Source organism: Ochlerotatus camptorhynchus, unplaced genomic scaffold, assembly GCF_037179485.1.
Source record: "Ochlerotatus camptorhynchus isolate MF236.1 unplaced genomic scaffold, CSIRO-AGI_Acam_v1.1 ptg000232l, whole genome shotgun sequence".
In the NCBI taxonomy this organism is placed as follows: Eukaryota; Metazoa; Arthropoda; class Insecta; order Diptera; family Culicidae; genus Ochlerotatus; species Ochlerotatus camptorhynchus.
The window spans coordinates 7,130,655-7,157,019 of record NW_027040722.1 but is presented as its reverse complement, the minus strand read 5'-3'; the positions used below and the strand labels follow the sequence as shown (position 1 = coordinate 7,157,019).

At 40.3% G+C, this 26,365-nt stretch overlaps 1 protein-coding gene across 1 annotated transcript; it reads left to right on the top strand.

Moving 5' to 3' along the window:
• Positions 1–6,027: 6,027 nt before the first annotated feature.
• Positions 6,028–19,163, top strand: LOC135704227 (protein takeout-like). The gene is made up of 4 exons (XM_065225703.1): positions 6,028–6,641; positions 17,970–18,062; positions 18,170–18,504; positions 18,606–19,163. Exons 1-4 carry the CDS (start codon positions 6,482–6,484, stop codon positions 18,846–18,848), a joined length of 831 nt encoding a protein of 276 aa, XP_065081775.1. The 5' UTR covers positions 6,028–6,481; the 3' UTR covers positions 18,849–19,163.
• Positions 19,164–26,365: the final 7,202 nt, after the last annotated feature.

Genomic DNA, 26,365 nt, shown 5'->3' with positions numbered 1-26,365 from the left:
AACTTTTTGAAAAAATAATTTTGAATAGAATGATGCTTCACATCAATACGAACTCAATTTTTGCAAATGAGCAGTTTGGATTTCGCCATGGGCATTCAACTACTCATCAACTCTTGAGAGTTACCAATTTAATTCGTTCAAACAAATCTGAAGGCCACTCAACTGGAGTTGCTCTTCTAGACATAGAAAAAGCATTCGACAGTGTTTGGCATGAAGGTTTGATTGCTAAATTGAAAAAGTTTAATTTTCCACTTTACATTATGAAATAAGTTCAAAATTATTTAACTGACAGAACTCTGCAGGTAAATTATCAAAATTCCAAATCTAATCGACTACCTGTTAGAGCAGGAGTTCCTCAGGGTAGCATTCTTGGGCCTATATTGTATAACATTTTCACTTCGGACCTCCCTGATTTGCCTCAGGGTTGCCACAAATCTTTGTTCGCTGATGACACAGGCATTTCCGCTAAAGGAAGAAGTCTTCGTGTTATTTGCAGCAGACTTCAGAAAAGTTTAGATATTTTCTCTTCTTATTTACAAAAATGGAAGATTTCTCCCAACGCTTCCAAAACTCAACTTATAATATTTCCACATAAGCCCAGGGCTTCCTTTTTGAAACCTAGTAGTAGTCACATAGTCACTATTAACGGAGTTCCAATTTCCTGGTCAAACCAAGTGAAATATCTTGGATTAATATTTGACCAAAAATTAACTTTTAAAGATCACATTGAGGGCATTCAAGCCAAATGTAACAAATATATAAAATGTTTGTATCCTCTTATAAACAGGAAATCCAAACTTTGCCTGACGAATAAACTTCTAATATTTAAACAAGTTTTTAGACCGGCCATGCTTTACGCTGTGCCAATATGGTCTAGTTGTTGCACTACCAGGAAAAAAGCACTTCAAAGGATTCAGAACAAAATTCTGAAGATGATTTTGAAGTTGCCTCCCTGGTACAGTACTACCGAAGTACATAGAATTTCGAATGTTGAGACTTTAGCACAAATGTCCAACAAAATAATTAATAATTTCCGGCAAAAATCGTTACAATCCTCAATTGCAACGATTAATTACCTTTATACTTAGATAAGATTTAGTTTTAGTTATTTAGTTTTAAGCTATCAATTGTTATACTGACATGCAGGTTTAAAAAACCTGTTTAAAATACTGAATTGCCAAGACAGGAACAATGTAAAAACACTTAGATATATATCATAACAATTAAGGCTGGTAAGTTACTGTAGTAACTAAAGCACCTAGGTTAAAAATGAAATGTAATTTATTTTGAATTTGGAACAAATAAAGAGTTAAAAAAAAAAAAAAAAAAAAAAAAAAAAGTTAAACCAAGTACAGGATCGTTATGAGACGTGATCAAGTTCACAAGATCGCTACCAATCACTCGATAACGTCAGTGCTGTTCATAAAACAGATGGAGACACACGTATGTAGTGATGTTCTACTTCAAAGAAGACTGCCGTCGACGGCCGCAGCAAAATCACGGTGGTGTATCGCAGAAACAGGACCGTATCACGATCATCCGGAAAGCACAGCATAAGCACCAAAAGAGGAATGATGGATGTCGACCGTCAGTAGAACGGCACGGCGGTAATTCAGAGCTCGGTTCGCAGTTTCATCCAGCGGCAGTTTGCCAAGCCATGGAAACGGGATTGCTTCGACGAGCATTGTAGTACGTGCGGGATACGTAATTTGCCGGATTTTCAGTATTTGGTCAGGCAGATCGAGCTATTCCACCATATCAAGCCGGAGAAGCATTCGCCCTTGGTAAGTTTAAGTCAGCTAGGCAGCAATAGGTTCCGTTCACGTTCACAGTTGGTAAGGGTTGAACGAAGGTTATTAAGCAGAGATTATGCAGGATAATCAAATCAATCAATTTAAGCGTCTCTGAGTTTCACTGAGTTATTGAGTTCTGTAAATATTTTTTTTTTTCTTTATTGTTGTTTTGATTGACAGCAGCTTTTCGGCTTTGCAAGAAGGTGCACCTTCATATGTTGCTGTGATGCGAAAAGTGAGAAAGCAAATGACAGTGATATTTCTCACTGAGCAATGTGAACAATTTGATACTCGAAGTGCATTAAAAGCAACTCAGAAATTGCTCATGATTAGGAGCTGTCTTGCCCCTAAGTTACAGTTTGTCAGAGATCTTAAAGCTCCATGATCTTCTTGAAGGTTTTGGGAACGTCGTTAAATTTCAATGAACTTTCTAGATGTTCATGAATATTGCTATATATCTTAGGTATGTTTCCATAAGTACAAAGATGTTCAGAGATGTTTGTAGAATCAAGAGAGATGTAAAAAATATGAAATTAGTTCAGGGAACGTCGAAGAAGTTGCGAAACTTTTGTATAACTTAAGGGAGTTTTGTAGATGTTCAGAAAACGTTGTATATGTTACAGGATATTCTATCAAACATCCTTCCTAGACAGTAGCAAATATTCGCAAGATCTCCATATAGACGAAAATATAAATAAATTTCTCTTTCCTGATAAATGGAAAAATGCAAAAGTTGTTCCAATTCTGAAGCCGGATAAAAATCCAGCTGAAGCTTTTAGCTACCATCCACCACCAGCGGGAAATAACAGGAACGTAGAACTAGATCAAAGGGTTGGTCACTCTACACAGTGTGCCAAGATCAAACTTGGGCACACCCGGGCGAAGTCATTGGTGCTGTGGGTGCAATGGTTACAATTTTTATGATCTTTAAAGTTACTGGCAATTTGATCTCACAAAATAATCAAATTATTTTCAAAACAACCGTGAATCTCCACCAAATCTCGCCATGGATTCTCAAAATCGTTACACCCGTGACGGCAGTCGCATCCACATTTCCTCCCAGACGAAGAACAGCTGACATCGGTATCTTGACCTGAACAAGGTTTCCGGTCATGGCTACACGAACTAGCGATGCAGCTCCCACGGCTGCGGCTGGTTCCAATGCTGCTGCTGGTCCGTCTTTTTTGGCGAATTTTACAGGAGACGGACCAGCAGAAGGATCAGCAGCAGCAGCAGCAGCAGCATTGGAAGCAACAGCGGGAGTTGCATCGCTAATTCGTATAGCCGTGGTGGACGCTGGAAATCTCGGTATGGTCTTAACAAGCGGCGTTTGAGATTTAATCGGAAAGTCAACAACCAAACAAAAACTATACCATCTGACCATTCAAACTGCTCGAATACATCCATGGCGGTGGCTGCTGCACCAACGATTCCATCGTTCAACGTATAATGTTGGAGGACCGTCTTGGCAAAATCTCAAATAGTGCAACAAATTATTTTTACTCTCATGACTTTTTGCACTTCCAACACAATAAGAAATTACCTATAGTAACGAATTATAAAATTAACTACACAGGAAAAGGAAAATCCTTTCTGTTCTCAGAAAAACAAACTTCCGCTCTTTCAAAGCTAACGTGTTTTCGATGTTCTCGTTGCTCCACGCACCGTTGCACTTCATGATGGCGTTCGCCAGGGTTGCTTAAGAACTCGACCAATCCAGTGGAGGAACTTTCCGATTTCAGCGGGAACATTCGCACTTGCGACGGGTGGCAGTCCTTGGTGGTGAAGGCAGTCAGCAGCAGATCCTCGGACGGCATACGGGTGGGGTATTGAAGAATTGGAGAATGCGATTTTTGCTGGTCTGGGAAACGATTGTTCTTGGAGGTGCTGTAGACCTTGAAGCTGATCGAATTGTCCGGCAGGGTGTACGGGTTGGTGGACTCTGACAAGTAGTTCTGCTTGGAAAATGCGATTTGAATTTTGCTACCATCATTTCCATTCATTCGATGTTGTTCAAGTGCTGGATGCTGCATTCGGCTGGTTCAACAACGATGGCGTCTCCCATCTGGACCATGGCAGTACCTTCGTTGGTCTTCAGGAACTATATCCTGACCGAGATCATGACAACATTTCCATACAGGCAAAACAGATTGAACAGCTTATCGGTGTTGGCTGTGTTGTTATCGAGTCCGTAGACCATCATCACTGCGCCCTGTTTCTGTGCCGGTTGAATGAAGTTCATTGGTCCGTTTCGGGTCAGCGGTGCGTCCTTCATCAGTCCGACGTGTGTTCTGGCCGGTGTTCGTTTCCAGTTTTCCGACGGATGATACTCGGGCGGTGCAAATCCGTTTCCTTCGCCGGCTCCCAGAAGGGCTGGTTGACTAATGATTGACGTTCGTTGTGCGGGGTCGGCCTTCCGCCGAAGATGGAAGGATTGTGTAGCAACGGAGCTCGGGCAGCCCTACTTTTGCTCATTAAAGAAGATGAAATTATCCTTAATAAGTAAAAAAAAATTCCTTAAAATAGATCGGTTTGCTCCTTAAATGATTGATCAAATACGTTAAAAATCTTAAAATGCTCAGTAAATATTTAAAGTACGCTCAATAAAATAGAGAAAACTGTTCATTAAGCATTTGAAAATGCTCCTTAGTATGCACCACTTTGCACCATTTTGAAGCGTAATTGTACCATATATCATCGGAAAAGCTGCTGTAGAAAGGTTAATAAGTACCATGAAATCAGCTGAAATGTTCAGTAAATCATTGTGTGCATTTGTGCATTTTTTGATTTAGAACAAATTTCCAACAAAATAATTAATAATTTCAGGCAAAAATCGTTGCAATCCTCAATTAAAACATTCGCTTTCATATGTAGATTAGATTAAGTTTAAGTTTTTAGATTTAAAATGACAATTGTTATACTGGCATGCAGCTTTAGAAAACCTGTTAAAATATTAAATTACTAAGGGAGAAACAATGTAAACACACTTACATATATATCATAACAATTAAGGTTGGTAAGATACTGTAGTTTCTGACATGGCAATTTGATTTGAATTTAGAACCAATAAAGAGTTCCAAAAAACAATGCAGCATTTTACATCCACACAAAAACTAAGTTGAAAGAATCTGTGTCCTCATCACGTTTCCATAAATTTCCTATTGTTTCTTGGCGCTACACCACACACATCGGGCTCTCGGCAATGAACTAGAAATGTTGTAAACAAACCATCGAATCACTTTCAAATTTCAAGTGCCAATACCAAGAGCCGGTAAGGTCAATGGGACCACACGCCCAAGTCACCAAGAGTTTCTCAAATACCACTTACATTTCCACTTGGAATGCAGTGCAAATGGCAAGATGCAAAAACCGTTAGCACTGCTTGTAATTCGATCGAATTCGACAGCATTAGAATTGGCAGCACATCATCGACCTTGAGAACCGGGTGCTCATCGTTTACCCTGTCCATGCCTAGGTACTTGACGAATTAGCATACTGCTGCCATGAGATGCATGCACAAATAGAGACGCGTGCGAATAACCTTTCACTTTACGACTACTAAGTGCAAAGATCTTGCACTGTTTCTCGATTTGAGGGGATGTTTGTTTTCATTGATTTTTATCAGTTCAATCTAGCTAATTAGGTGAATTATGGCATAGTAGAAAAACGATTTAAGCTAATCAATCCCTATTTAGGTACCGTTCCGACTCAAATTCCGAACAGCTTCTAACTGCCAAATAGTTGCCAGTTTTGCTCAAAATAATGATCGAAAATCCAAGCGGAACGGTAATTTAAAAGCCATTGAATTCCATATTTTCATGCAAACTCCAAACTCCAACCCAAACATTTTGCACACCACGCAGAGTTGTAATGCATCACTCCTTCCCCTTGCATGTGAATTGCTTAAACAGAAAGACTCACTGAAGGCGTTCCTACCTTCAACGCTGGCTGCAACTCGTCAACCGGCATGGAGCGTTCATCGAAAAATTTCAACTTATTACTTCATCAGCAGTCCACGGGTTCGGACGCATAAACCAGCCAACCAACCGACGTACCCTTACCGTCGTATCGATACGTAGCTGCCAGCGAACGGAGTTTTATCTAGCACCATAAAATCAAACTTCTTTGCGTAACCGCTGAAAATCTTCAAGCTTCGAGAAAACCCCAAGTGTGACACGCTCATCCCATTAAGAGATCCGGTGCCGATCGGGTTCGTCGGTTGCGTGTTTTGTGGTGGCGGTGGTGGAAATTAGCTTACAGTGCATTCACCTTTGCGTTTGTCAGCGTGTTCCGGTGCCAAGACGGTGCAGTTTGTTTCTTCTAGAAGGAGAAAAATTGCGCAAAGCCCGCAGCAACGTAAAACCAACTTGCGGAGCCTTGTGACAAGTGCCAGAACTTTGACTCGGTTGCAGCGACGAAAAATTGAGGCTGCAGAAAAACTGGAAGTTACGATCCGGTGTTGATTTATATGCCTGTGCCAAGCGAATACCCTACACAGTGTGCGGTCGGCCGTTAGAGCGAGAGTTGATTGTGCAACGTACTCGGTTTCCAAAGAACTTACTAAGCAACTGTGTGTCGTCGGTGCTCGGATGCTGTGAGTGGGTCGAAACGGAGCCAACGTTCTAGAAGTTTTCTGCCTAGTACAAGGTGTCAAACTAAAGCATAATCTAATTGGTTCGGTGTTGATCATGAACGTGCACTCGTCGATAAGGCAACTGTCGTTACCCAGTTCGGTCGAAGCCACGCTCAGGGCCAAGATGGTGATAGTGCTGCTGTTGTTCGTGGCTGCAGTTCAGGCCAAGGAGATTGCCATTAGGAATAAGGATTTCCCGCAGCTGAAGGAGAAACGTGAGTGCTAACAGTTTTGTGTTCTAGTTAGAACGGTTGGCGGTGATGGGCGGTTACAGTGCATGGACGATTAGGAATAATAAGCGTTGATTCTTCAAGGTGCCTCCGAAAATAGATAAAGCTGAGTTATTGCATAGGGTAAGGGTGCCAGATTTGGCACTAGTGCTAGTGTTTTTGGTTCTTCAAGCAAAGCAAATGGCATGCACAGCAAATGTAAGTGTGGATTTCTTACATCCTCTGGTTGGTGCTAATCACAGGCGCGAGGAATGGGTGGGACGCTCAAAAATATCTGGGTGATCAAAGCTTGTCTCACCCACGATTTTATAGAGAACATAGGTAAAAACCTGAAATAATCCTGCAATGATAAAATCTGACCCTTCTTGCTAATAAAAAATCAAGGTGATTTCTCATGTGATTTAAGGTAACGCATGATAGGTTTTGAACTGTTTTGCCTAACTCATAACGAATATACGTACTATGTTTTTTTTTTATTATAGCGCATATCCGTTTAATACTATTAATGCTGTGTACAAGTGAATTTTTCTACGGGTATTTGACAGCAGCGAACAATGAACAGTGAACCAGGAATTAAATCTAGCAGGAACAAAAGAATAACGCTCTGGTGTTGAGTTGACGTTTTCAGTTCCTTGGATTAATTAGGACAACAATTTGGTGGGTTAATTTAAATCAAGTTTTGGACGCAAAGAGGGCGCAGTGATACAAAAAAAATTATTTCACAACATAGAGGTTTTCTGCTTTCGGCAAAGTTGTAGAACGTAAAATTTTATGGAAGTAGCTGAAGACATAAAAGCTGAGCAAACAACTGAGATAGGGGAAATGGCTCTAATGTTGGCCTATGGATCTAAGATTGGGCCCATCGCTGAAAATCTGCTAATGATCAATTTTATCTAGATGAACGCGTCATTAACACGGTACTAATGGATATTTTTGGTCGCTATTGAAAATTTAGTCGATTGCTGAATTTATGTATGAGCCCAAATTAGGGGCATTTAGGCCGACATTTAATCCATGTCCCTTATCACAAGAAATTTGCAAAAAATTCATGATTTTCTAAATGGATTTTCTAAAAATTGCGCAAGTGAACGCATTGTCATCAATTATTCAAAATTTACATGAAAAACACTTTGCTTCCTTAAAACATCTGAGAGGTATATTGAGATGTATTTGAGATATTTTGATTTGAATCAAACAATATATTTTATTCAAACAAATCCAGCTCTTATTATTCTATTACGTCCATTAAGGTGAATCAAGTTTGAATAGTTCTTTCGATCTGTATTGAGGTCCTCAACAACTGTGCCAAATTTGGATGAATCTGCTTATGATCTGCATTTTTGGGAGATCTTTAAAACTTATGTCGGGTTGAAACTATTCGTATGCTGGTCAAAAATTCAAAAATTGTTGCAATTTGGACCATACATAAGACTTAGATTGAAAAAACAATGCAGAACAACTTTGTCGTAAATCGAAAATCGATTAGACATTTGTGCAAAATGTTTTTATTTTTAAACTTCAGACCAAGTGCGCCACTCATACATATAAGCTCATATACAGGCCTGTAGGTATGTGTAATCCGGTAGGCAGTGCTGTGTTCCTGAAATTTGAGTTTAGTAGTCGTACCCAACCCACTTTGCACCCTTGAAATAAAAAGCTGCCTAAAATAACGATGCGTCCGCCCCTGACAATGATGACGTTGTTAAAAATAGTGTATGATCTAGTTAATATGGTACTTTGCAAAACATTTGCACTTTATCGCTGCTGCACGATGAGCAGCACCTTACTCTACAGGTGGCGAAGGTGGCATTCGGTTCCTTGAACATCTGCAAAGTCCCTTTATCCTTCTTTAAATTATTCTTAATTTCTAAAAGTTCCATCCAAATTTTCCAAGCACCATCATTTTTGATTTCATATTTATCTTATATCATACTCGGTTTTCTTCTAATTTCAGGGAAAAATGGGATTCATTTCTAGACATTTTCCGTGGGCAAAACAAAGTTCTGAAAAAAACGCAGATCTTTGACAGTTCTATAAATTGATATCGAGTTAGTGGACATCGAGTTGTGGAGAGATGGCTATACTTCATCTATGTTGCCAAAATCGAGACCTATTTCGATGTGTCCTTAAGTGAATCCTGTTGAAAAAGTATTGAAAAATTCGTGAATGTGAGGAAGATTTCTCGGTTTCCAACAAAGCTAGAATCACGTCAACACATTCGTTTCCATTCCTTGATTGACCTACATTTGGACGCGGTCGGTGGTGTTATTGCCTATTGTAAAGTATGAGATCACCCATTTTTACACATTGTAGATGCATGCATCGTTTGTTGCTTCTCTGTGTAACACAGATGACCTGGCAATAAAAGGAGTATCAACCGCATTCAGCACTTTCTGAAGTGAGTTCAAGCTTTTATGCAGTAATTCAGTCTTACAGTACAGATTCCATGATTTTCTAAAATGTTTCCGTACTTTCCGAAGAGATTTCCAACTTTTTATGAATAATTCTGGGCTTCACAAAGTGATTCGGATTTTTCTGAAGTGATATAACATTTTCTGAAGAGATTTCAAACTATTCTGAAGTGATTCAGCTACTACAGTAGTTCAGTTCTTGAGGAAGTGATTGCAAACTTGAGAGAATTGATACAGTACTTGCCGAGGTTTTGTGAAGTGATTCTGTTCTTCCCAAAATGATTCAGTTCTTACGGAAGTGATCACAAGCTTTCTGGAAAGATTCAGTATTTTCCTAAGAGATTCAGACATTTTCTTAAGTCATTCAAGAATTTCCGAGGTTTTCTTAAGAGGTTCAGTACTTTCAGAAGTGATTTCAAACTTTTCACAAGTGATTCAGCTTAGTAGTAGTAGTACTTTCCAAAGTGAATCCGAAATTGTTTGAAGTGATTCAAGTGTGATTTCGAAGAGATTATGAACTTTTCTGAAGTGATTCGGTACTTCAGCTATTTTAAACTTTCTACTTTTTGAAGAGAATCCGAATTTTTCTGAAGTGATTCAGTACTTTCTGAAATGATTCAGTACTTTCCGAAGTGATCATGAATTTTCTAAAGCAAATCAGTACTTCCATAGTGATTCCGAACATTTCTGAAGTTATTCAGTATTTTCCGAAGTGATTCAATTATTTCTGAAGTGAACTTTCCTCAATGATTCAGTGCTTTCCAAAATGATTTAAAATGTTTCTAAAGTGTGACGTGACTCCTGACATTTATAAAGTGATTTAGTACTTTCTTAAGTGATTCCAAACTATTCTATATCGTTTCAATACGTTTCGAAGTGATTTTGAACATTTCAAATACATTCCGAAGTGATTCAGGATTTTCCGAAGTGATTGAAAACATTTCTAAAGTTATTCAGCATTTTTTAAAGTGAGTCCAAAGTTTTCTGAAGTGATTCAGTACCTTCTCTAGTGATTTTGCTTACGATTTTAATCATTTTTTCCCTGAAAATGTTTATCAAAGTTAAACCAAACATTGTTTTTTTTTTTTATTTTTCCCCTGAACGGGGTGGGGGCGACCCCGGCGTAATGGATAGCATCCATACCTCTCACGCCAAAGTCACGTGTTCAAATCTCACCCTTGGACAAGTCACGAATGACCCAAGAGCGTTAAAGTGACAACAGCAACAACAAAAACTACAAAGGACAGCCCTATGGGGTTGTACGCAATGGGGACGTAGGACTACGTGATTTTATATAATAAATACTATTTGTTAACTGCAGCATGAGCTTGTGTTTTGTGTAGGAATAGGAATTTAAGGGAGATTCTCTATGTGTATACTCTTTAGTATGACTATGATTGCCCTGAAAAAACCTTTTGATATGAATTTTAGTTAGGACATGTTCAGAAATTTAACTCTTTTGGAAAATCTTGGTGGCCTTGAAAAGGGCCGATGCACAGTGAGACGAAATCAAAAAAAGAGGGAAATGGCGACAAAACTATTGAGAAGAGCATTTTGATGTCTTCTAGAATGTTTCTTCAATTTTTAAATACTTTATTGCAGTGTTGAAATTTTTTGCTTAAGGGAGGTACTAATAAAAAAACATTGTGTTGTTGAAATTGATGATTATCTATGGAAATATTGTAAATGAAGTCATTTTGAGGAACTTTGTCTAAGACGTCAATTTTCCATGGATGAAGTTATAAGGTGAAAATGTAGTACAAGCGGTAGTACCCCCTTAAAAACCGTTTTTTACCATAATTAAGTTTGAATTTAACATTTATTCAATGTTTTTCAAAGCTGTAAGTGCTCTTAAACTGCACATTTTCGCTGCAAAAAAAAATGGCTATCTCTTTGTTTTAAGGATTTAAGACCCTTTTTATAATTTTTAAACACTATCTGTAAGGGGGGTATCTTGCATGTAAGCAGGTATAAGCAGCTAATCTCAACGTAATTTTATTACAATTCATAGGGGGATTCAAGGGGATGCATAATGAATATTCTAAAAAGTACCTCAATGTTTTGTTACGGTTTGCTGTTTTCATCACCATTTTTCCAAATGTTTACATTAGAGTGGGTTCCCCACTGCTCTTTCAATGCTTATTCTGGTCCCCAACAACTGGGCAAAATTTTAAGGAATTTGGTTGCAGGATTACAACCAACAAGTGTAATTCAAGAAGCAAAAGCGGTGTGATGGTAGTTTTCATGCTATGACGACTGAATTAAGGGGTTTAGAAGCAGAGGGGTGAAAGTCAATTCTCTTCATCGATTTCGTCTCTTAAGGAACATGGCTTCCCTAACCTATTTCGCATTATATTTCTCTTCTATCATCCAGAACAACAAACGTATCAATGAATGTCTTTGCCGTCGAGTTATTAACGAAACAGAAAGTTGATGAAGAGAATCGATCAAAATCACTTGCACCCCTGCTTCCAAGTTTGGTGACAACATTACTCTGGAGAGCATTTTGTGTGGTCATTGGGGACGTGTGGTTCTGAATATGGCGATGAGTGTGCAGAGTTTTAGGCAATTATATCCTCCTTATATATTTGCACACGCCCAAAGATCGGAGACGAATGGCACTTCGACTTGTTTCGTCTACTAACGATTCTCTGATGACAGTATTGGGGAAGCAGCAATGTTACATCGACATGTTTCGTCTAGAAACGATACTTTGATGACTGTGATGAGGAAGCAGCATATGAATGTACGTAATTGGTGGATTTGTAAGTTATTTCGACGGTTTGAACAATGCTTGACCTTTACCACTTTTTCAATAGTTTCTTGTTGAAAATCAACAGTTGAAAGCATTGCTATCGGTGCGTGGAAATATTTTTGATCGATTGGTGATAAAGTTATTGAAATTGGTCCGAGGGCAGCTGAGCTATTAATTTTTAATTAATTTTTCCCGGAACATGTTTACAAGGGCTCTAGCCAATGTATTTTTAAATTTTTCCTGAACGTGTCCTGGACGTACTAGGGACACAAACCATTTAAAAATAATCATTTTTTTTTCTTTGAACATGTGTATCAGGGGCGCTAGCCTTTTCAAATAAAATGGTTTTAATTATTTTAAACATGCTTACCAGGGGCGCAAGCCATGTCAAATATAACACTTTCTTTATTTTTTCCAGCACGTATTTATCAGGGGCGCAATTTTTTAATTTTTTCCTGAATGTGTATGTCAGAGGCGCACTCATTCAAAAAGACGAGCCCCCAAACAGGAACATGCCCCAATGAGCAGGGAGATGAGCCCGCCCTTTATCCACGAAATGTTATCAACAGGGAGTGGGAATTGCCCCTCTCCCCATCCAAATCGCTTCAATCGGGTGCACTGATGGTCCCTCCCAATCCCAGCTTTGTGTTGTATATATATTACATTCATTCCATAGCAAAACGATATAGTGGGTCTCCGAATTTCGTAAAAAATTGTAGTTTGGTTCCTTATCGCAAAATATTACACTCAGAATAATTTTCACGTCAATGCTACGTGAAAACATACGCAGATTTTTTCCATCGTACTTTTCACATAAGAGCTACGTGATTCTGATGTAGGGGCACTCATCCCATGAAACCTAACCGCTATAGGATTTTCACATAGAAGTTACGTGATTTGGTCGGTGACATTCATTGGAGGATTCTAATATCACCATTTTGGCACTCTATACAAATATTTCCTTAATATATAGATACAATCTTTACTGTACTAATAGTAATAATAGTAATATTTCTTTAGTTTATTGAAATTTACTAAATACACCACATTAGCATTTTTTTTAAATATTCGATACGCAGCACAAATCTGGACGATCAAGGAGATGGGCCTAGATGTTTTTTTTTTTTATCCCTTGAGGAAGCAACTACTGGACAGCTTGACATAATTCTATTGAGTACGATGAAACAGTCAGTTTGTTTTTGTCAAATAATGTTATACTTACATCTTGCCACTTTCTTTAAAAAATACCGAACAAAAGCCCATTACTCTGCTGTCCTGATTTGCACCGCTCTGAGTGTACGTACCACTCTTTTGTTTACATGTGGACATCTCATAAGCTTTACGTGAAACGCACATAGACTCAGTGTTATATGAAAATCACGTACATTTCATTGATTATGTGGGTGTGTTAAACAGGAACTCCCTGTGAAAATCAAGGGACATCACGTATATTCTACGTGAGCCATGTAAAAATGAGAGGAGAGGAAAAAGTGAGAACTTACGTAATTTTTCACGTAGCTTCAAAGTGTAGATTATTTTGAGTGTAGACCCGTTTGTTGTCATTAAGGTAAACATGTCCATGTTAGGGTGGTTCAAAAAATCGTTTTTTTTTTCAAAAATTACTTTTTTTCAAAAATTCATAATATAAGTTGCGCAGTACACAGAAAACAAAGAGCACTTACAGCTTTGTACAACATTGAAATAAATTCAAACTAAACAGTTATGGTAAAAAAGTTTTATAAAGGGGAACCAGCGTTAGTATTCCATTTTCACTCTATAACTTCGTCCACTTGAGAGATAGAAAATTGACGTCTTCAACAAAGTTCCTTAAAATGACTTCATCTACAATGTTTCCATCGATGATCATCAATTTCAACGAAACATAAAAAAGTTATTTTTTATCTTAGTATATTAAGCATTCAACACTGCAATAAAGTATTTAAAAATTGAAGAAACATTTTAGAAGACATCAAAACCCAACAAACAATCGTCTATTGAAGAAACGACTTCATAGCCATTTTATTCAACTGCATGCTGAATAGTACTTGTACTATTTTTAATAACAACTTCTGTTCCGGCTTTGTTAACACAAATCTGGAGAATTTATTCAACCACAACATTGAACTACTTTGTTATTGTATAAGGTATGTCTAGAAGCTTTTATTCGACTTATATGAGTTGTAACAGAGTTCATACGATAATTTTTTTGATTATTCAGCGTTTATTAGACATCACTGCTTCCTTTTTAAACAGTGATGCTCTGTATATGCTTGATTCTCATGTGAAGTAACGTTTAATTAGACATTATTATACATTTATTAAACGATTATTCAACTGTGGGAAAATTAACCCGAAAATAAGATGAACGGGGACAGGGAAGGGTGTGGTGTGTTTTTCTTAAGTGTATTGTATTTCATTATTTCTGACGTGGCTCGCACCACACAGATATTAGAAAATTTATTAAAAACTTATACATGTCGTTGTATGGTATCGGATTCAAACCATGTACCTTCCGATCACCAGCCGCTTGCCTTGTCATCTGAGCTATCCTAGAATTCATCATATGGGCAACTCAATAATCTATAAAAGCTTACATGAAAGTAAATACCTATCAGCACTCCCGATCGCAACTCTAGCTCCTTCAAGGTCCTGTGGGAATGATTAATTCATTCATCGTTGTTTTGAATAAGAACAAAGTTGCCTCTTCACATCTCCAAGTCGAAAGAAAGGATGCTCGATTATATTTTAAACTAGGTCAATGCATTCATTATCGTGAGTCATGTGATCGATGATTACTATTTAAATTAATTAAGTTTTGTTATATCCGACAGTTAAAAAAAAGGGTTGAGCTTGGGATTGAACTCATGACCTTCTAATTGGAAAGCGGAAACGGTAACTACTACTCTACTGATTTCGCCTTGTTGTAAGACTGAATCGGTGTTGTCGAATAATGAATCTAATACGTCGTTTATAAAGCATTTACAAATCATGTGATTACAACATGGACGCATAGTGGTATAAGACCTATTATGCTGACTGTATTCACCTTTATTCAACAATATTGTAAAGTAATGCAATGAAATCTTATAAAGGAGCTGGAGAACATTTATTAGACTTCTAATAAAGCATGTTATTAAACCAATTGAAAACAGTCGAATTAAAGTGTCAATGTATGTACATATTACACTTATTCAGTTTGTTATTAGATCGAACTTCTGGCGTTGAATTGGGAAGACATTTAACACATTTACAGCTTTTAATAAGTAAATTAATCAGATCAGAGCAAACAGTGGAATAAATGTGCATCTATCGATCTCAATGAGCTTTTTCAGCACATAATTAGACAACTCTTTTTATTCAGCATTGTACACTGTTATACAGCATTTATTCAATATATATGCTTATTTGTGACTTTGAATTGTTTGTTGGGTGGTATAAGAGCTATTTTGCTGAGTGTATTCACCTTTATACAGTAATATTGTTAAGCAATGCAATGAAATCTAATAATGGAGCTAGAAAACATTTGAAAGACGTTTAATAAAGCATTTTATTCAATCAATTGAAAACAGTCGATTAAAAGCGACAATGTATGTGCAAATTACACTTATTCAGTTTGTTATTAGATCAAACTTCTGGTTCTGAATAAGGAAGACAGTCAAAGTTTATAAAGCTTTTAATAAGGAAATTAATCATATCAGAGTAAACGGCGGAATAAAGACGCATCTATCGATCTCAATGACCTTTTTCAAGCACATAATTCGACATCCTGTTTTATTCAGCATTGTACACTGTTGTACAGCATTTATTCAATGTGTATGCTTATTTGTGACTTTGAATTGTTTGTTGGGGCAGTACTACCTATGGCGGAACGAATGTCCCTCCAGACATCTTCAAGAGTAGCTGTGGGTATTGCAGCTTCCAGCTGTTGCGCCGTATCCTGGGCAACTCCAGTGTCCCGTAATTGCTCAATGTTGGGTCCCGGCGTTCGACTTCGACGGGTGTTATGCACCGTCGAGAGTTTTGAGCGCATGCATACTGGAACTAGGTAGTGGTCCGAATCTATGTTCGTGTGGAAGTTGATAATGTCGGAGAAGAATAACCCGTCGATTAGTAGGGGAATTTACGTATTCTCGGCAACCTAAGCAGCGACCATCTTTCTATAGCCTTTTTGTCTCAGGAACGCACACATGTATTGGTTTATTTACAATCTTTTGCTGTCAGCTGCTCTAACAATTTCAGCCGAAATAATTGTCAAAAACTGTTTTGAAACGCTTTTACAAAGCACAAAACTTCTCTGGTGAGAGCGACTATTGTGGGCAACATCTTTTTATTTGGCAACATTTCGATTTGAGCTGCGTGTTAAACAGCTGTGCTTTTATCGGCAACTTGAAATCAGCAGCATTTTGTAGTGCGTGTGTTTCATTTCAAGAAAACCCTGCTAGATTGCTTTTTCTCAGTGGTAAAAATATAATCAAATTAAAGCTGAAAGCCTAAAGAATCATTTGAATGCATTCAGGGGAGTGTTTTCGTGAAAAAATCCAATGAAATTAGCAATTCAATTTGAGTTGCCGAAAATAGTCTGTCATGCCGAAGCCGTCATTTTCCCTACGTGATCGATTTGGTTTTCTGTGTGTTGGCTAGGTGATCTCCTGGTGGCTTTGTGGATATCCTTGCGGGGGAAAAGGTATTTCCGTCTTCCATACCACGGGAGGCTGCAAAGTTCACGCATCGTTGGCCATTGTCGTTCGATACGGCATGCAGGCTCTTTGGCCCGATTGCCTGTCTATACATTGCCTCCCGTCCAACCTGAGCGTTCATGTCGCCGATGACGATTTTGACTTCCCGCTGCGAACAGCCGTCGTACACCTGCTCCAGCTGTGCATAAAACGCTTTTTTCTCGTCGTCGGGTCTCCCTGCGTGCGGGCAATGCACGTTGACGATGCTGTAGTTGAAGAAACGGTCCTTAATCTTCAGCTTGCACATCCTCGCGTTGATCGGCTGCCAACCACTCACGCGTTGGCGCATCTTACACAGCACTACAAAGCCGGTTCCCAGCTCTTTGGTGGTGCCAGCTCTGGTAGACAGTGGCCGCTCGATGCTCGCTTTTCCATACCTTGTGACCCGTAAAGCAAAGTTCCTGCAGTGCTGTGAGTTCGAAGTTGCGTGGTTGAAGTTCGTCATAGATTAACCTATCGCAACCCGGGAAGCCGAGTGATTTGCTGTTCCATGTTCCAAGCTTCCAATCGTAGTCCCTATTTCGTCGCGAAGGTCTGTGCCGATTGTTCCGATCCGTATTTCTTTCTTCTGTATTTGCAACTAAGATATTTTTTCTAGGGCGGCTTGTTGGCGCTAGGACGGTGAGCAGCTGCTCCTAACATGGAGAACAGACGCTGTTTTGAGCCGCATCTCCGTGGTAAACAGACGCTCGGGTTTGGTGAAGCATTTCCTCTATCACTGTACTGTGGTTACTGCGCCAGTGTTCCCGTCGCACCTCTTTACTTTGCTATTTGCCCAGGCTACGCCACCCAGCTGTGTCCATGTTTCAGCTGGTAGTTTTAACACCTGAAAATGTCATTCATAATCGTCATAGAGATGTTTTTTTTTTAACACAAAAGATTTGTATCAGTCCATTTTCAAATACATAGGCCAACATTACGAGCATTGCGTACGTCCATCATATCAAAACTCATCAATTCCACGCATTTTATACATGAGCAATCTTAATCATCTTACGTAATAATGCTCACTTGTCTCTTAAATTTCCGCAACGCTCCATCCAATGCTGATACTGTTCCCTACCATGATTGCCCAATCTCAATTGTGCAACAATTTTTCGTACGATTCTTCAAACCACAAAGTACGCAGACTAATAGTAAACGAAATATTTATCGATTTGCAAACCACCCCGCGTAAGTAGCCACCAAACTAGGTAATTCGGTTTACCGGTCAACTGACCAAGCACAACGAACGGCTACATAGCTGCAGTGGTGGGATGCTGGCTGGTCATAGCCACCACTTACCGGTTGCACTAAAAGTGAAATGAAAATTTCTGTCGTTAAACACACTCACACACACAGCAAAACGCCAGCACAAGTGTGAGCGAAAAATAATGATTGATTTGTTTTCTTTGTTTCCAATCCGTTGCAGCTGATTGGCTACGAGTCTGCCGGCGAGACAACCCCAACGAAGACAACTGCTTCAAGAAGATGTTCGAAGAAACGTTTCCATACATTGCCAAAGGTAATTAATGATTACAGGTTGGGGTGTTGTAACAAGCTGTTTTGCAAACGTATCGCGATAATTACCAAAGATCGTTACTAATCGATTCGCTTACTTTCTTCGGCCAGGCATATCCGAAATCGGAGTGCAATCGTTCGACCCGTTGCGAATCGAATCCGTCCAGGTTTCGCGTGGTTCCGGGGCCCTGACGCTCAGCGGTGGCTTCAAGAAGCTCAACATCAAGGGCCCATCGAATACGACCGTCAAGCATGCCAGTCTGGACTTCAAGAGCCACGCTCTCAGTTTTGATCTGGAGATCCCTAAGCTGAAAATCGATGCCATCTACAATCTGAAAGGGAACGTTCTTCTGCTGCCGCTGGTAGGCGACGGCGACGTAACGATGGTGCTGAAGGACGTCAAAACCTCCGTCGTGACCAAGTTCAGCGTGCGTCCCTTGCCCGAGGTATATACATAGCTGCAGACAAGAATGCCACTCTCCTTGCAGTTGGCAAACTCGTTCTTTTTATGTAACTGCATTTCATTTTCGTTTTTCTTGCCTTTAAGGACGCGATCTTTATCGAGGAGATGAAAGTCACCTTTCTGGTTGGCGGTATGCGCATTCATCTGGACAACCTCTTCCAAGGCAACCAGGTCCTGGGTGCGTCGTTGAATCTGTTCTTGAATCAGAATGCCATCGAAGTGATTGCCGAGCTGCGGCAGGATCTCGAGTACGGGCTGGCGGATATCTTCACCGGGCTGTGGAATGAGCTGTTCAACAAGCTGCCTCTGAAGCTGTGGATGGTGTGAAGGGTGTTATTGTGATTGGATGTAGGGAGACAATCGCTAGGGCAGTAAAAGTGATTTAATGCATGAGTAAACATGCAACAGCTTACAAACTATGCGGACGTACGTACAATTTCTGTGTAAATATTGACTTAAGTCGATTGTGATCGTGAGCTCTAATGGATCTGTTTTTATTTAGTGTTATAAGTGGCATCTGAGCGAGTAGTTTCTTTGTTTTTGGAAGAACTGAAAAAAATCTCTGACGAGATTGTTACTAGGCCTAGATTAGCAAAATTATCGTGTAAATAGGATCTAAAAATTAAACGAAAAATATATACAATAAAATAAAGTGGTGTGGAATCTATATCACAGTCCATTCATAATCATATGGTTGAGCTTTTTTAAGCGCATGTGGATTAGAGAGCTGATTAGAATGCGCGGACTACATGGCCTTAAGTAAAAAAAAAATAACTTTTTGCCCAGAAGTCAAATCGATGTTCGGTCTTTTTTTAACTAGTTCATATATTTACTAGGCTCAGTCATGTGTGCCACTTTGCGGAGCCAGAAATCAGGAATGATTGAATTTACATTTTAAACAACAGTAGTTCTAGGTTAGTATTGGGTGGCAGGCTTGAGGTTAATGGGTTACAATTTCGGTTGGAAGGAGCTAGGTAGGAAACTGGTTTCTAAAGCCTCCTTTAGATACTACTCTGAGACGGTTGACCAAATACTGGCTGGACAGGGGCAAGTACCACAGAAATAGGAGGATAATAAGACTGGGACACAATGGCTGGAAATTGTTTGGAAAGGAGGGGATCGTCACATCAAACTCTAACATCAGACAAACAAAGGAATTCTTAGATCGCCTGCATGTAGGGAAGATCACGGGTTCCCAATACATCTCTTACTTCACGGAAGGGTAGCCTACCTTGAGCCACTAGGGTATCCAACAGTTGTGCTTTGGAGGCGTCATTACCCGGGCAATACCAAACTGCGTGATCGATGCTATCATAACCGGTTCTACACCTACATATATTGCTGTCAACGAGGTTTATTCTGTAGAGATGTGTGTCTAGTGAGTAAAGGTTGAACATAAGTCTTGACATGACGCTAATGAAGTCCCGACTTACATCCAGATCTTTGAACCACGCTCTCGAAAAACATTTGGAATAATGGAATGTAACAACCGCCCAATTCATTTTTCTAATCGTTTTGCCAACTTAAAAGGGAACTCGGACGTACTACTGGGGATCCATACAAAGGTGATCATATATGATCTTTCGACCAGCAAACTCATCTACTCCCTTACCTTTGAAAAGAAATAAGATAAGTGCCTACCTTGTTTCATCGACCCAATTTCCTCAATCGAACTGAGACTATCCGAGAAGATGAAGTAATGGTCTGTGAGCAAGTCGAAAATCATTCTCAATGCGAAGTTGATGCGGTTAAAAATCGGTATAACTGTTTCAAACACATCGTCAGTACATGAGCGGGTTGGTGATCATCTCTTTTTGCCAGTGGTGGAGTTTGGGGAGTTTGGTAAAGAGAGATAATAACACTAATTTGTACCTTCCTAAAAGTTGTCTACAACGGCGCCGGTGGTGTAGTGGTAAGTGTGATTACCTCTCACCCCAGCAGGCCTGGGTCCAATCCCAGTCGGCGCCGCCGGGATGTTCTGAGGCATAACATCTCTGATCACGCCTTCCTTCGGATGGGAAGTAAAGCCGTTGGTCCCCGGCTCATGAGTTGATGGGTCGATAGGTAGGGTCCAGGTGTGGGAGCTGCCTTCCTGGCACGTCGGTAGCATTGGTGCTCAGCACGGAAAACAAGATCGACGGAAAAAAACAAACCAAAGGAAAAAAAAAAAAAAAGTTGTCTAGCTCGCTTTCTACTCTCTTATGCTATTTTCACATTGCCGTACTCTAAACGGAACTATCAATTCTCAGTAACAAAAACGGAACAAGGTTCCTGAAGTTTCCGAAAGGCGGTTGAGTATTCATTGAAGATGCCGAAGCCAGTGGACCCATCAATGCGTGATCTATCAGTGGAAATCTTCTATTGCAATTGACTTGTTGGTACTTTTCAGTAAAAATGCGGGGAATTGAGATAGGTCAAAGTTGATCTGGAACTCATTGAATAGCCTGATTAATGAAGAGATCATAGTCAATGGGGGAACTGTAGTTAGTAAAGCGTACACGAGGAGAGTTATAGCACAGAACGCTAATATCCGATGACATTTAATTAAGGTAGATTCGCACGAATCTAGACTGGGTGCTCAATTCGAGCATTTCTTCGAAGTTTTCAATCACAAGGTTGTTACTGAAACTACATTTAATCAATATTCTTAATGAGAACTTGCAGAAACGATTCTGCAGGGGTTTCACTCCCGCTAGGCTCATATTGTGTGTTGAATGCATTCAGCCAAGGGCAATACGTAAACAAAGATATTGAATGCGTTCCAATTTAATGAGGTGGCTGTTTCTTGCTGAGAGGAAGCAAATAGAGCCATACTCAAGAACTGAAAGAATAGTCGCGAGCACCCCACCATGTCCCGGAAATTGATCTTAGAAAGTTCATCCTTTGTTGACACTTTTGTTTCAAATATGTAATGTGGGTACCCCAAGTGCATTTAGAATCAAACCAGACTCCAAGATATTTGAAGGTTAAAGAGTGGGTAATGTCTCTGCCCAAAAGAGTTGGACGCAGTTGGGCTGGAAACCGCTTTCTTGTAAACACTACCAATTCAGTTTTTTTGCGGTGAATACTCGATCCCCACATTTCTGGCCCAGAAGGACAGATTATGTAAGGAATTTTGCAATGGTATTTGCAAGATTTCCGCACTTTGACATCTCAGGGAAATCACGGCATAGTCTGCAAGCTGTCTAAGCGTGCATCGATTATCTAAGCAGTTGCCAATATCTTCGACATAGAAATTATAAAGTAAAGGACTTAAACATGAACCTTGAGGAAAGCCCATGTAGCTAATTCTAGAAGCTGTCAGTTCACCTAGATTGAAGGTTATTTGTTTTTCTGACAGCAAAAAAAGTTGTTTTAAGTTAGTTTAAGTTAGTTTGTTCCAGTTGGAGGCGAACCAGCCAAAGGCTGAAAGCCTCCCTAATAAAGTTAAATAATAATAATAATAGTTTGTTCCACGTCAAAATCTATTTATGAAAACAACATTACAATCTGAGTTGACAACAATAGAGAAATGGATGTAATGTCGGCCTAAAAGTCCCTAATTTTGGCCCATACATAAATTCAGCAATCGACTAAATTTTCAAAAGCGACCAAAAATATCCATTAGTACCGTCCCAATGACGCGTTCATCTATATAAAATTGAAAAAAAAGCAGATTTTTTTAGATCCATAGGCCAATATTAGAGCCATTTCCCCTATTTGTTTAAATCCACTGAAAACCTAAAACGAGAAAATCCTTAAAAGGATTCGCTCAGTCATTAAGACCCTTTGTAAAGTAATTCCAGCAAAGTTTGCGTTTGTAAACAAGCGGTTGTGCTTCAACGAATGCAGTCTAATTTGACTGAAAATAAGCTGTGAAAAACCGAAGAAAAACTCTAATAAGCAAAGTAAATTATTGAGAATGGCAGAAACAACAATGTAAGTGAACAATTGGGTTTGTACCCATTCAATTCATCGGCATTAATCATTAATTGCAGGCCCTAAAAAATACATGTCGATGGAACAAAAACAGTACATGGTGGACTACATGGCGGATAATTTGAAATTCGCAAACAACAGATTTCAATCCATTCGGGGGAAACAGCTCCAAATACTAAAATTGAACAATTTGAACAACACTTTGAATGCTCTTCGAGGTGCTACAAAGACATCGGAGCAATGGGAGCTTTCGTGGCGAGAACTCAAGCAAAAAACGAAAACGATGTGGTTGACTATTCAGAATCGCCAGAGTGGGGAGAATGGACTGTTTAAAAAGAAAAGAGACGTTCTCTCAGAACTTGAGAAGATGGTTCATGCTGTCATACAGAAGGATACTCTTGACGGCGACGGCAAAACGCAAGAAGGTGGTTTCAATGAACCGGTAAGACAATATTTGTTATTATTTTTCTTTGTGCTTTTTTACTAAATGTGATTTTTATTATACTCTTTCAGTTGAATGATGATGCCCAGGGTAGCGTCAACTGTAAATTCCTGGAAGAAGAGTTCGAGAACGTTCAAGCTAGTGGTAGCGGAATACCACGTTTTGGACTAGCTGACATAACGAAATGCTCCGCAACGTCATCACCACCAGCAGGAGGGGCGAATGACAATCCAGCACCAGTTCCTCCTGTAATACAAGCAACAAGTTTGTGTCCACGAGCAACAGCAGCTACTGAAACCGGAAGACAACTTAGTAGAGGCCAACGTTATTCGGAGACAGGAAATCAAAACATGGAATCGCAGGTATTTAAATGTCTTGAATCTATGCAAGCGGATAAGAAGAAACACATGCAGCGCAAACTGGAGCTGCAGGCGAAAATTTTGGCCATGGAAGAGAGGAAGAAGGCAATCAAGCAGTAGAAATTTGATGCATTGAACTCAATCAACGAAAATCTACAGATGTTCCTGAACCGCTATTAACCATTGCCAAACAAACTGTATTCCATGATATTCACTTCACTGCCGATCTACGCATATCTGTACTATCAAGTTGATAGCTGCCACCATATTTTGTAGTCAAAATAAGGTGATTGATGACTATTTCAGAATATCCGTTGTCGTATCGTCCTCTCGTAAATTTAGTCGTTAGAATGTCCTCAATATACTGCCGTGGATGCATTTGGTTGAATATAATACACAGTATAAAGGACAACTCCGTACGGAAGAAATCCTTACTGTGTATGTTAACTTTTCCAAAGCCTTTCTTGAAATCATCGAAGTCCACGATCAAAAAACTTATTGTGTTCTACACAGCGCATTCATCATTTGTTTCTCAAGATGCCCATGCTTTAAAGACTTTATAGATGTAGCAAACAACGATTGCTGCAATGTCAACGCACTTATTGATGGCTTCAGTTAATGATGCAAACCTATGCAAACTATCCACTTTCAAAGCTTCGAGGAAAATTCAAGCACGCTCATGTAAACACAACCACAACCACACTAGTAAAGACGTCAAATGCAACGTGACCATCAAAGCAACACGGAAAGTAATAGCAACAATCAATACGAAACTAACGATTTGAAATTGACTCACTACTTGACTAGCTTATTGGTCCCAAGCAAACGATTAACGCATCCCATTCTAGTCAAAATTCTAGTACTACGCAATGTTTGTTTTGATTCGCTATGAAAGTTTGACAGATAAAATGAGCGGTTATTGGTTTTTCCTATGTTTCGAGGGATGAATCGATTAGCTTGGGACCGAAGAGAGTACCAGAGCTGAGCCAAAAAGTTGAGCACGTTATTTCCGGACCTTCTAGTCTTAGAGTTACCTCTATGGTAATAGTTCTTAGTGGGACTAATCTGGGACGGGACTTGACAATCGTGATTTCGATTACACGGTAACTGCAAAATACCCAATAATGACTATAAAAGATTCAATATTGACTTCAAAGTAAGCATTTTCGAGGGAAACTGGAACTACCCAATAATTTTTACCCATAGATGAGTATGTGTTGCTCATAAATCAATACTTACTTACTTAAGGGTCCTGTGCACCACCAGCGGTGCAAAGGGCCAACGTGAAAGACTTCCATCCTGGGCGGCTGCTCGCTTTTGCCTTGACCTGGGCCCACGTCAGATTCCTATCGACTTGCTTAATTTCCTTGTTGAGGCTCCGCCGCCATGAGCCCCTGGGTCTGCCTCTGCCAGCGATGTCCTGCCGGATTCCAATCCAGCGCTTGCTTGCAGATTTCGTTTCCGCCCCGTCGAAGTGTGTGGCCGACCCACCTCCACTTTCGCTCTCGAATTTCTGTTGATATCGGCTTCTGATGACATCGACGATGGAGCTCGGCATTCGAGATCCAGTTCCGAGGCCACCAGGCACGAATTATATACCGCAGGCATCGGTTGATGAAGACCTGCAGCTTTTGAGTGTTCTCCGCTGATACACACCACGTCTCGCTGGCGTATAACAACACAGATTTCACGTTCGAGTTGAAAATTCGGATTTTGGTGCGTTGACTTATCTGGTTGGATCTCCATACGTTTCGTAAACTCGCAAAGGCAGCCCTAGCCTTCTTGATTCGTGCACCTATGTCGCTCTTGGTCCCGCCGTCCGACGCTATTTGGCTGCCAAGATATTGGAAACTTTCGACCTTCTCCACTGCTTGCCCCGCTACCGTAAAGTTGGAAGGGTTGCCCGTGTTGATATCCAACGATTTGCTCTTGTTGACGTTGATGGTGAGACCCGCCGCAGAGGAGCGTTCGGCTAGGTCATTGAGCTTACTCTGCATATCAGAACGCCGTTGTGCTAGCAGAGCAACATCATCAGCCAAATCGAAGTCGTTGAGATGCTCCATGGTGATAGGCTGCCAAAGCAGCCCACGGTTCGGTACACGGTCAACTGCACCTACCATGATCTCGTCGATTACGATGAGAAACAGTAGCGGTGATAGTATACATCCTTGTCTCACACCAGCGACTACCCGGATAGGGTCGGACAAGGCTCCGTTATGCAGAACTCTGCACGTGAAAGCCTCATACTGCGCTTCGATGAGGTTGACGATTTTATCCGGGACTCCGTTTGCGTCTCAGGGCGCCCCACAGATTCTCGTGATTGAGACGGTCGAAAGCTTATGGAATCCTGCCTGCTGCCGTCGGAGAGTCGCGACGATCTTTTCCTGTATCCGATTCGGCGCTGCGTTTATTCCGAACATCAAGAAGGCTCCGTTTCTATTTTCGGCTGATGCAGATGTGGTCGATCTGATTTTCGGTATGTCCATCACGGGAAACCCACGTGACTTTGTGCACTGGTCGATGGGGGAAGAGCGAGCCCCCGATCACCATGTCGTTATTGCCACAAAATTCTGCAAACAGCTCACTGTTCTCGCTCATTTCGCCGAGACCATGGCGTCCCATGACACGCTCATAGTCCGTGTTTTCGGAGCCGATCTTGGCATTGAAGTCGCCAGTGTAGATCTTGATGTCACCCTTTGGAACCTTATCCACGACGGCATTCAGTTGACTGTAAAAATTCTCCTTGTCCTGTAACTCGGCAGCATCGGTTGGCGCATAACATTGGATTATGGTAAGGTTAGGAACCCGTGTTCTAAATCTGATAACGATTATCCTCTCATTAACAGGCTCCCACTTGACTAGCGCAGCACTTGCCTGGACGCTAAGTAGGAGACCAACTCCACGATGGCGGGGAGCGTTTTCACCTCGAATACCAGAGTATAGTAGTACCTGTCCCGACGGCAGTTTGTGTTCTCCAAAGTTTGGCCAACGAACTTCACTCAATCCCAGGATTTCTAGCTTCATGCGTCGCGCCTCGTTGGCGAGTTGTGCCAGTTTACCCTGCTGGGCTAACGTCAATACATTCCATGATCCAATTTGTGTCCGTCGTTTTGCGCTAAAAGTCG

Coding starts and splice junctions, on each gene's coding strand:
- LOC135704227 (XM_065225703.1), top strand. CDS start 6,482: ATGAACGTGCACTCGTCGATAAGGCAACTGTCGTTACCCAGTTCGGTC. Junction 18,063..18,169: donor GTTTCCATACATTGCCAAAG/GTAATTAATGAT, acceptor TTCTTCGGCCAG/GCATATCCGAAATCGGAGTG. Junction 18,505..18,605: donor GCGTGCGTCCCTTGCCCGAG/GTATATACATAG, acceptor CTTGCCTTTAAG/GACGCGATCTTTATCGAGGA.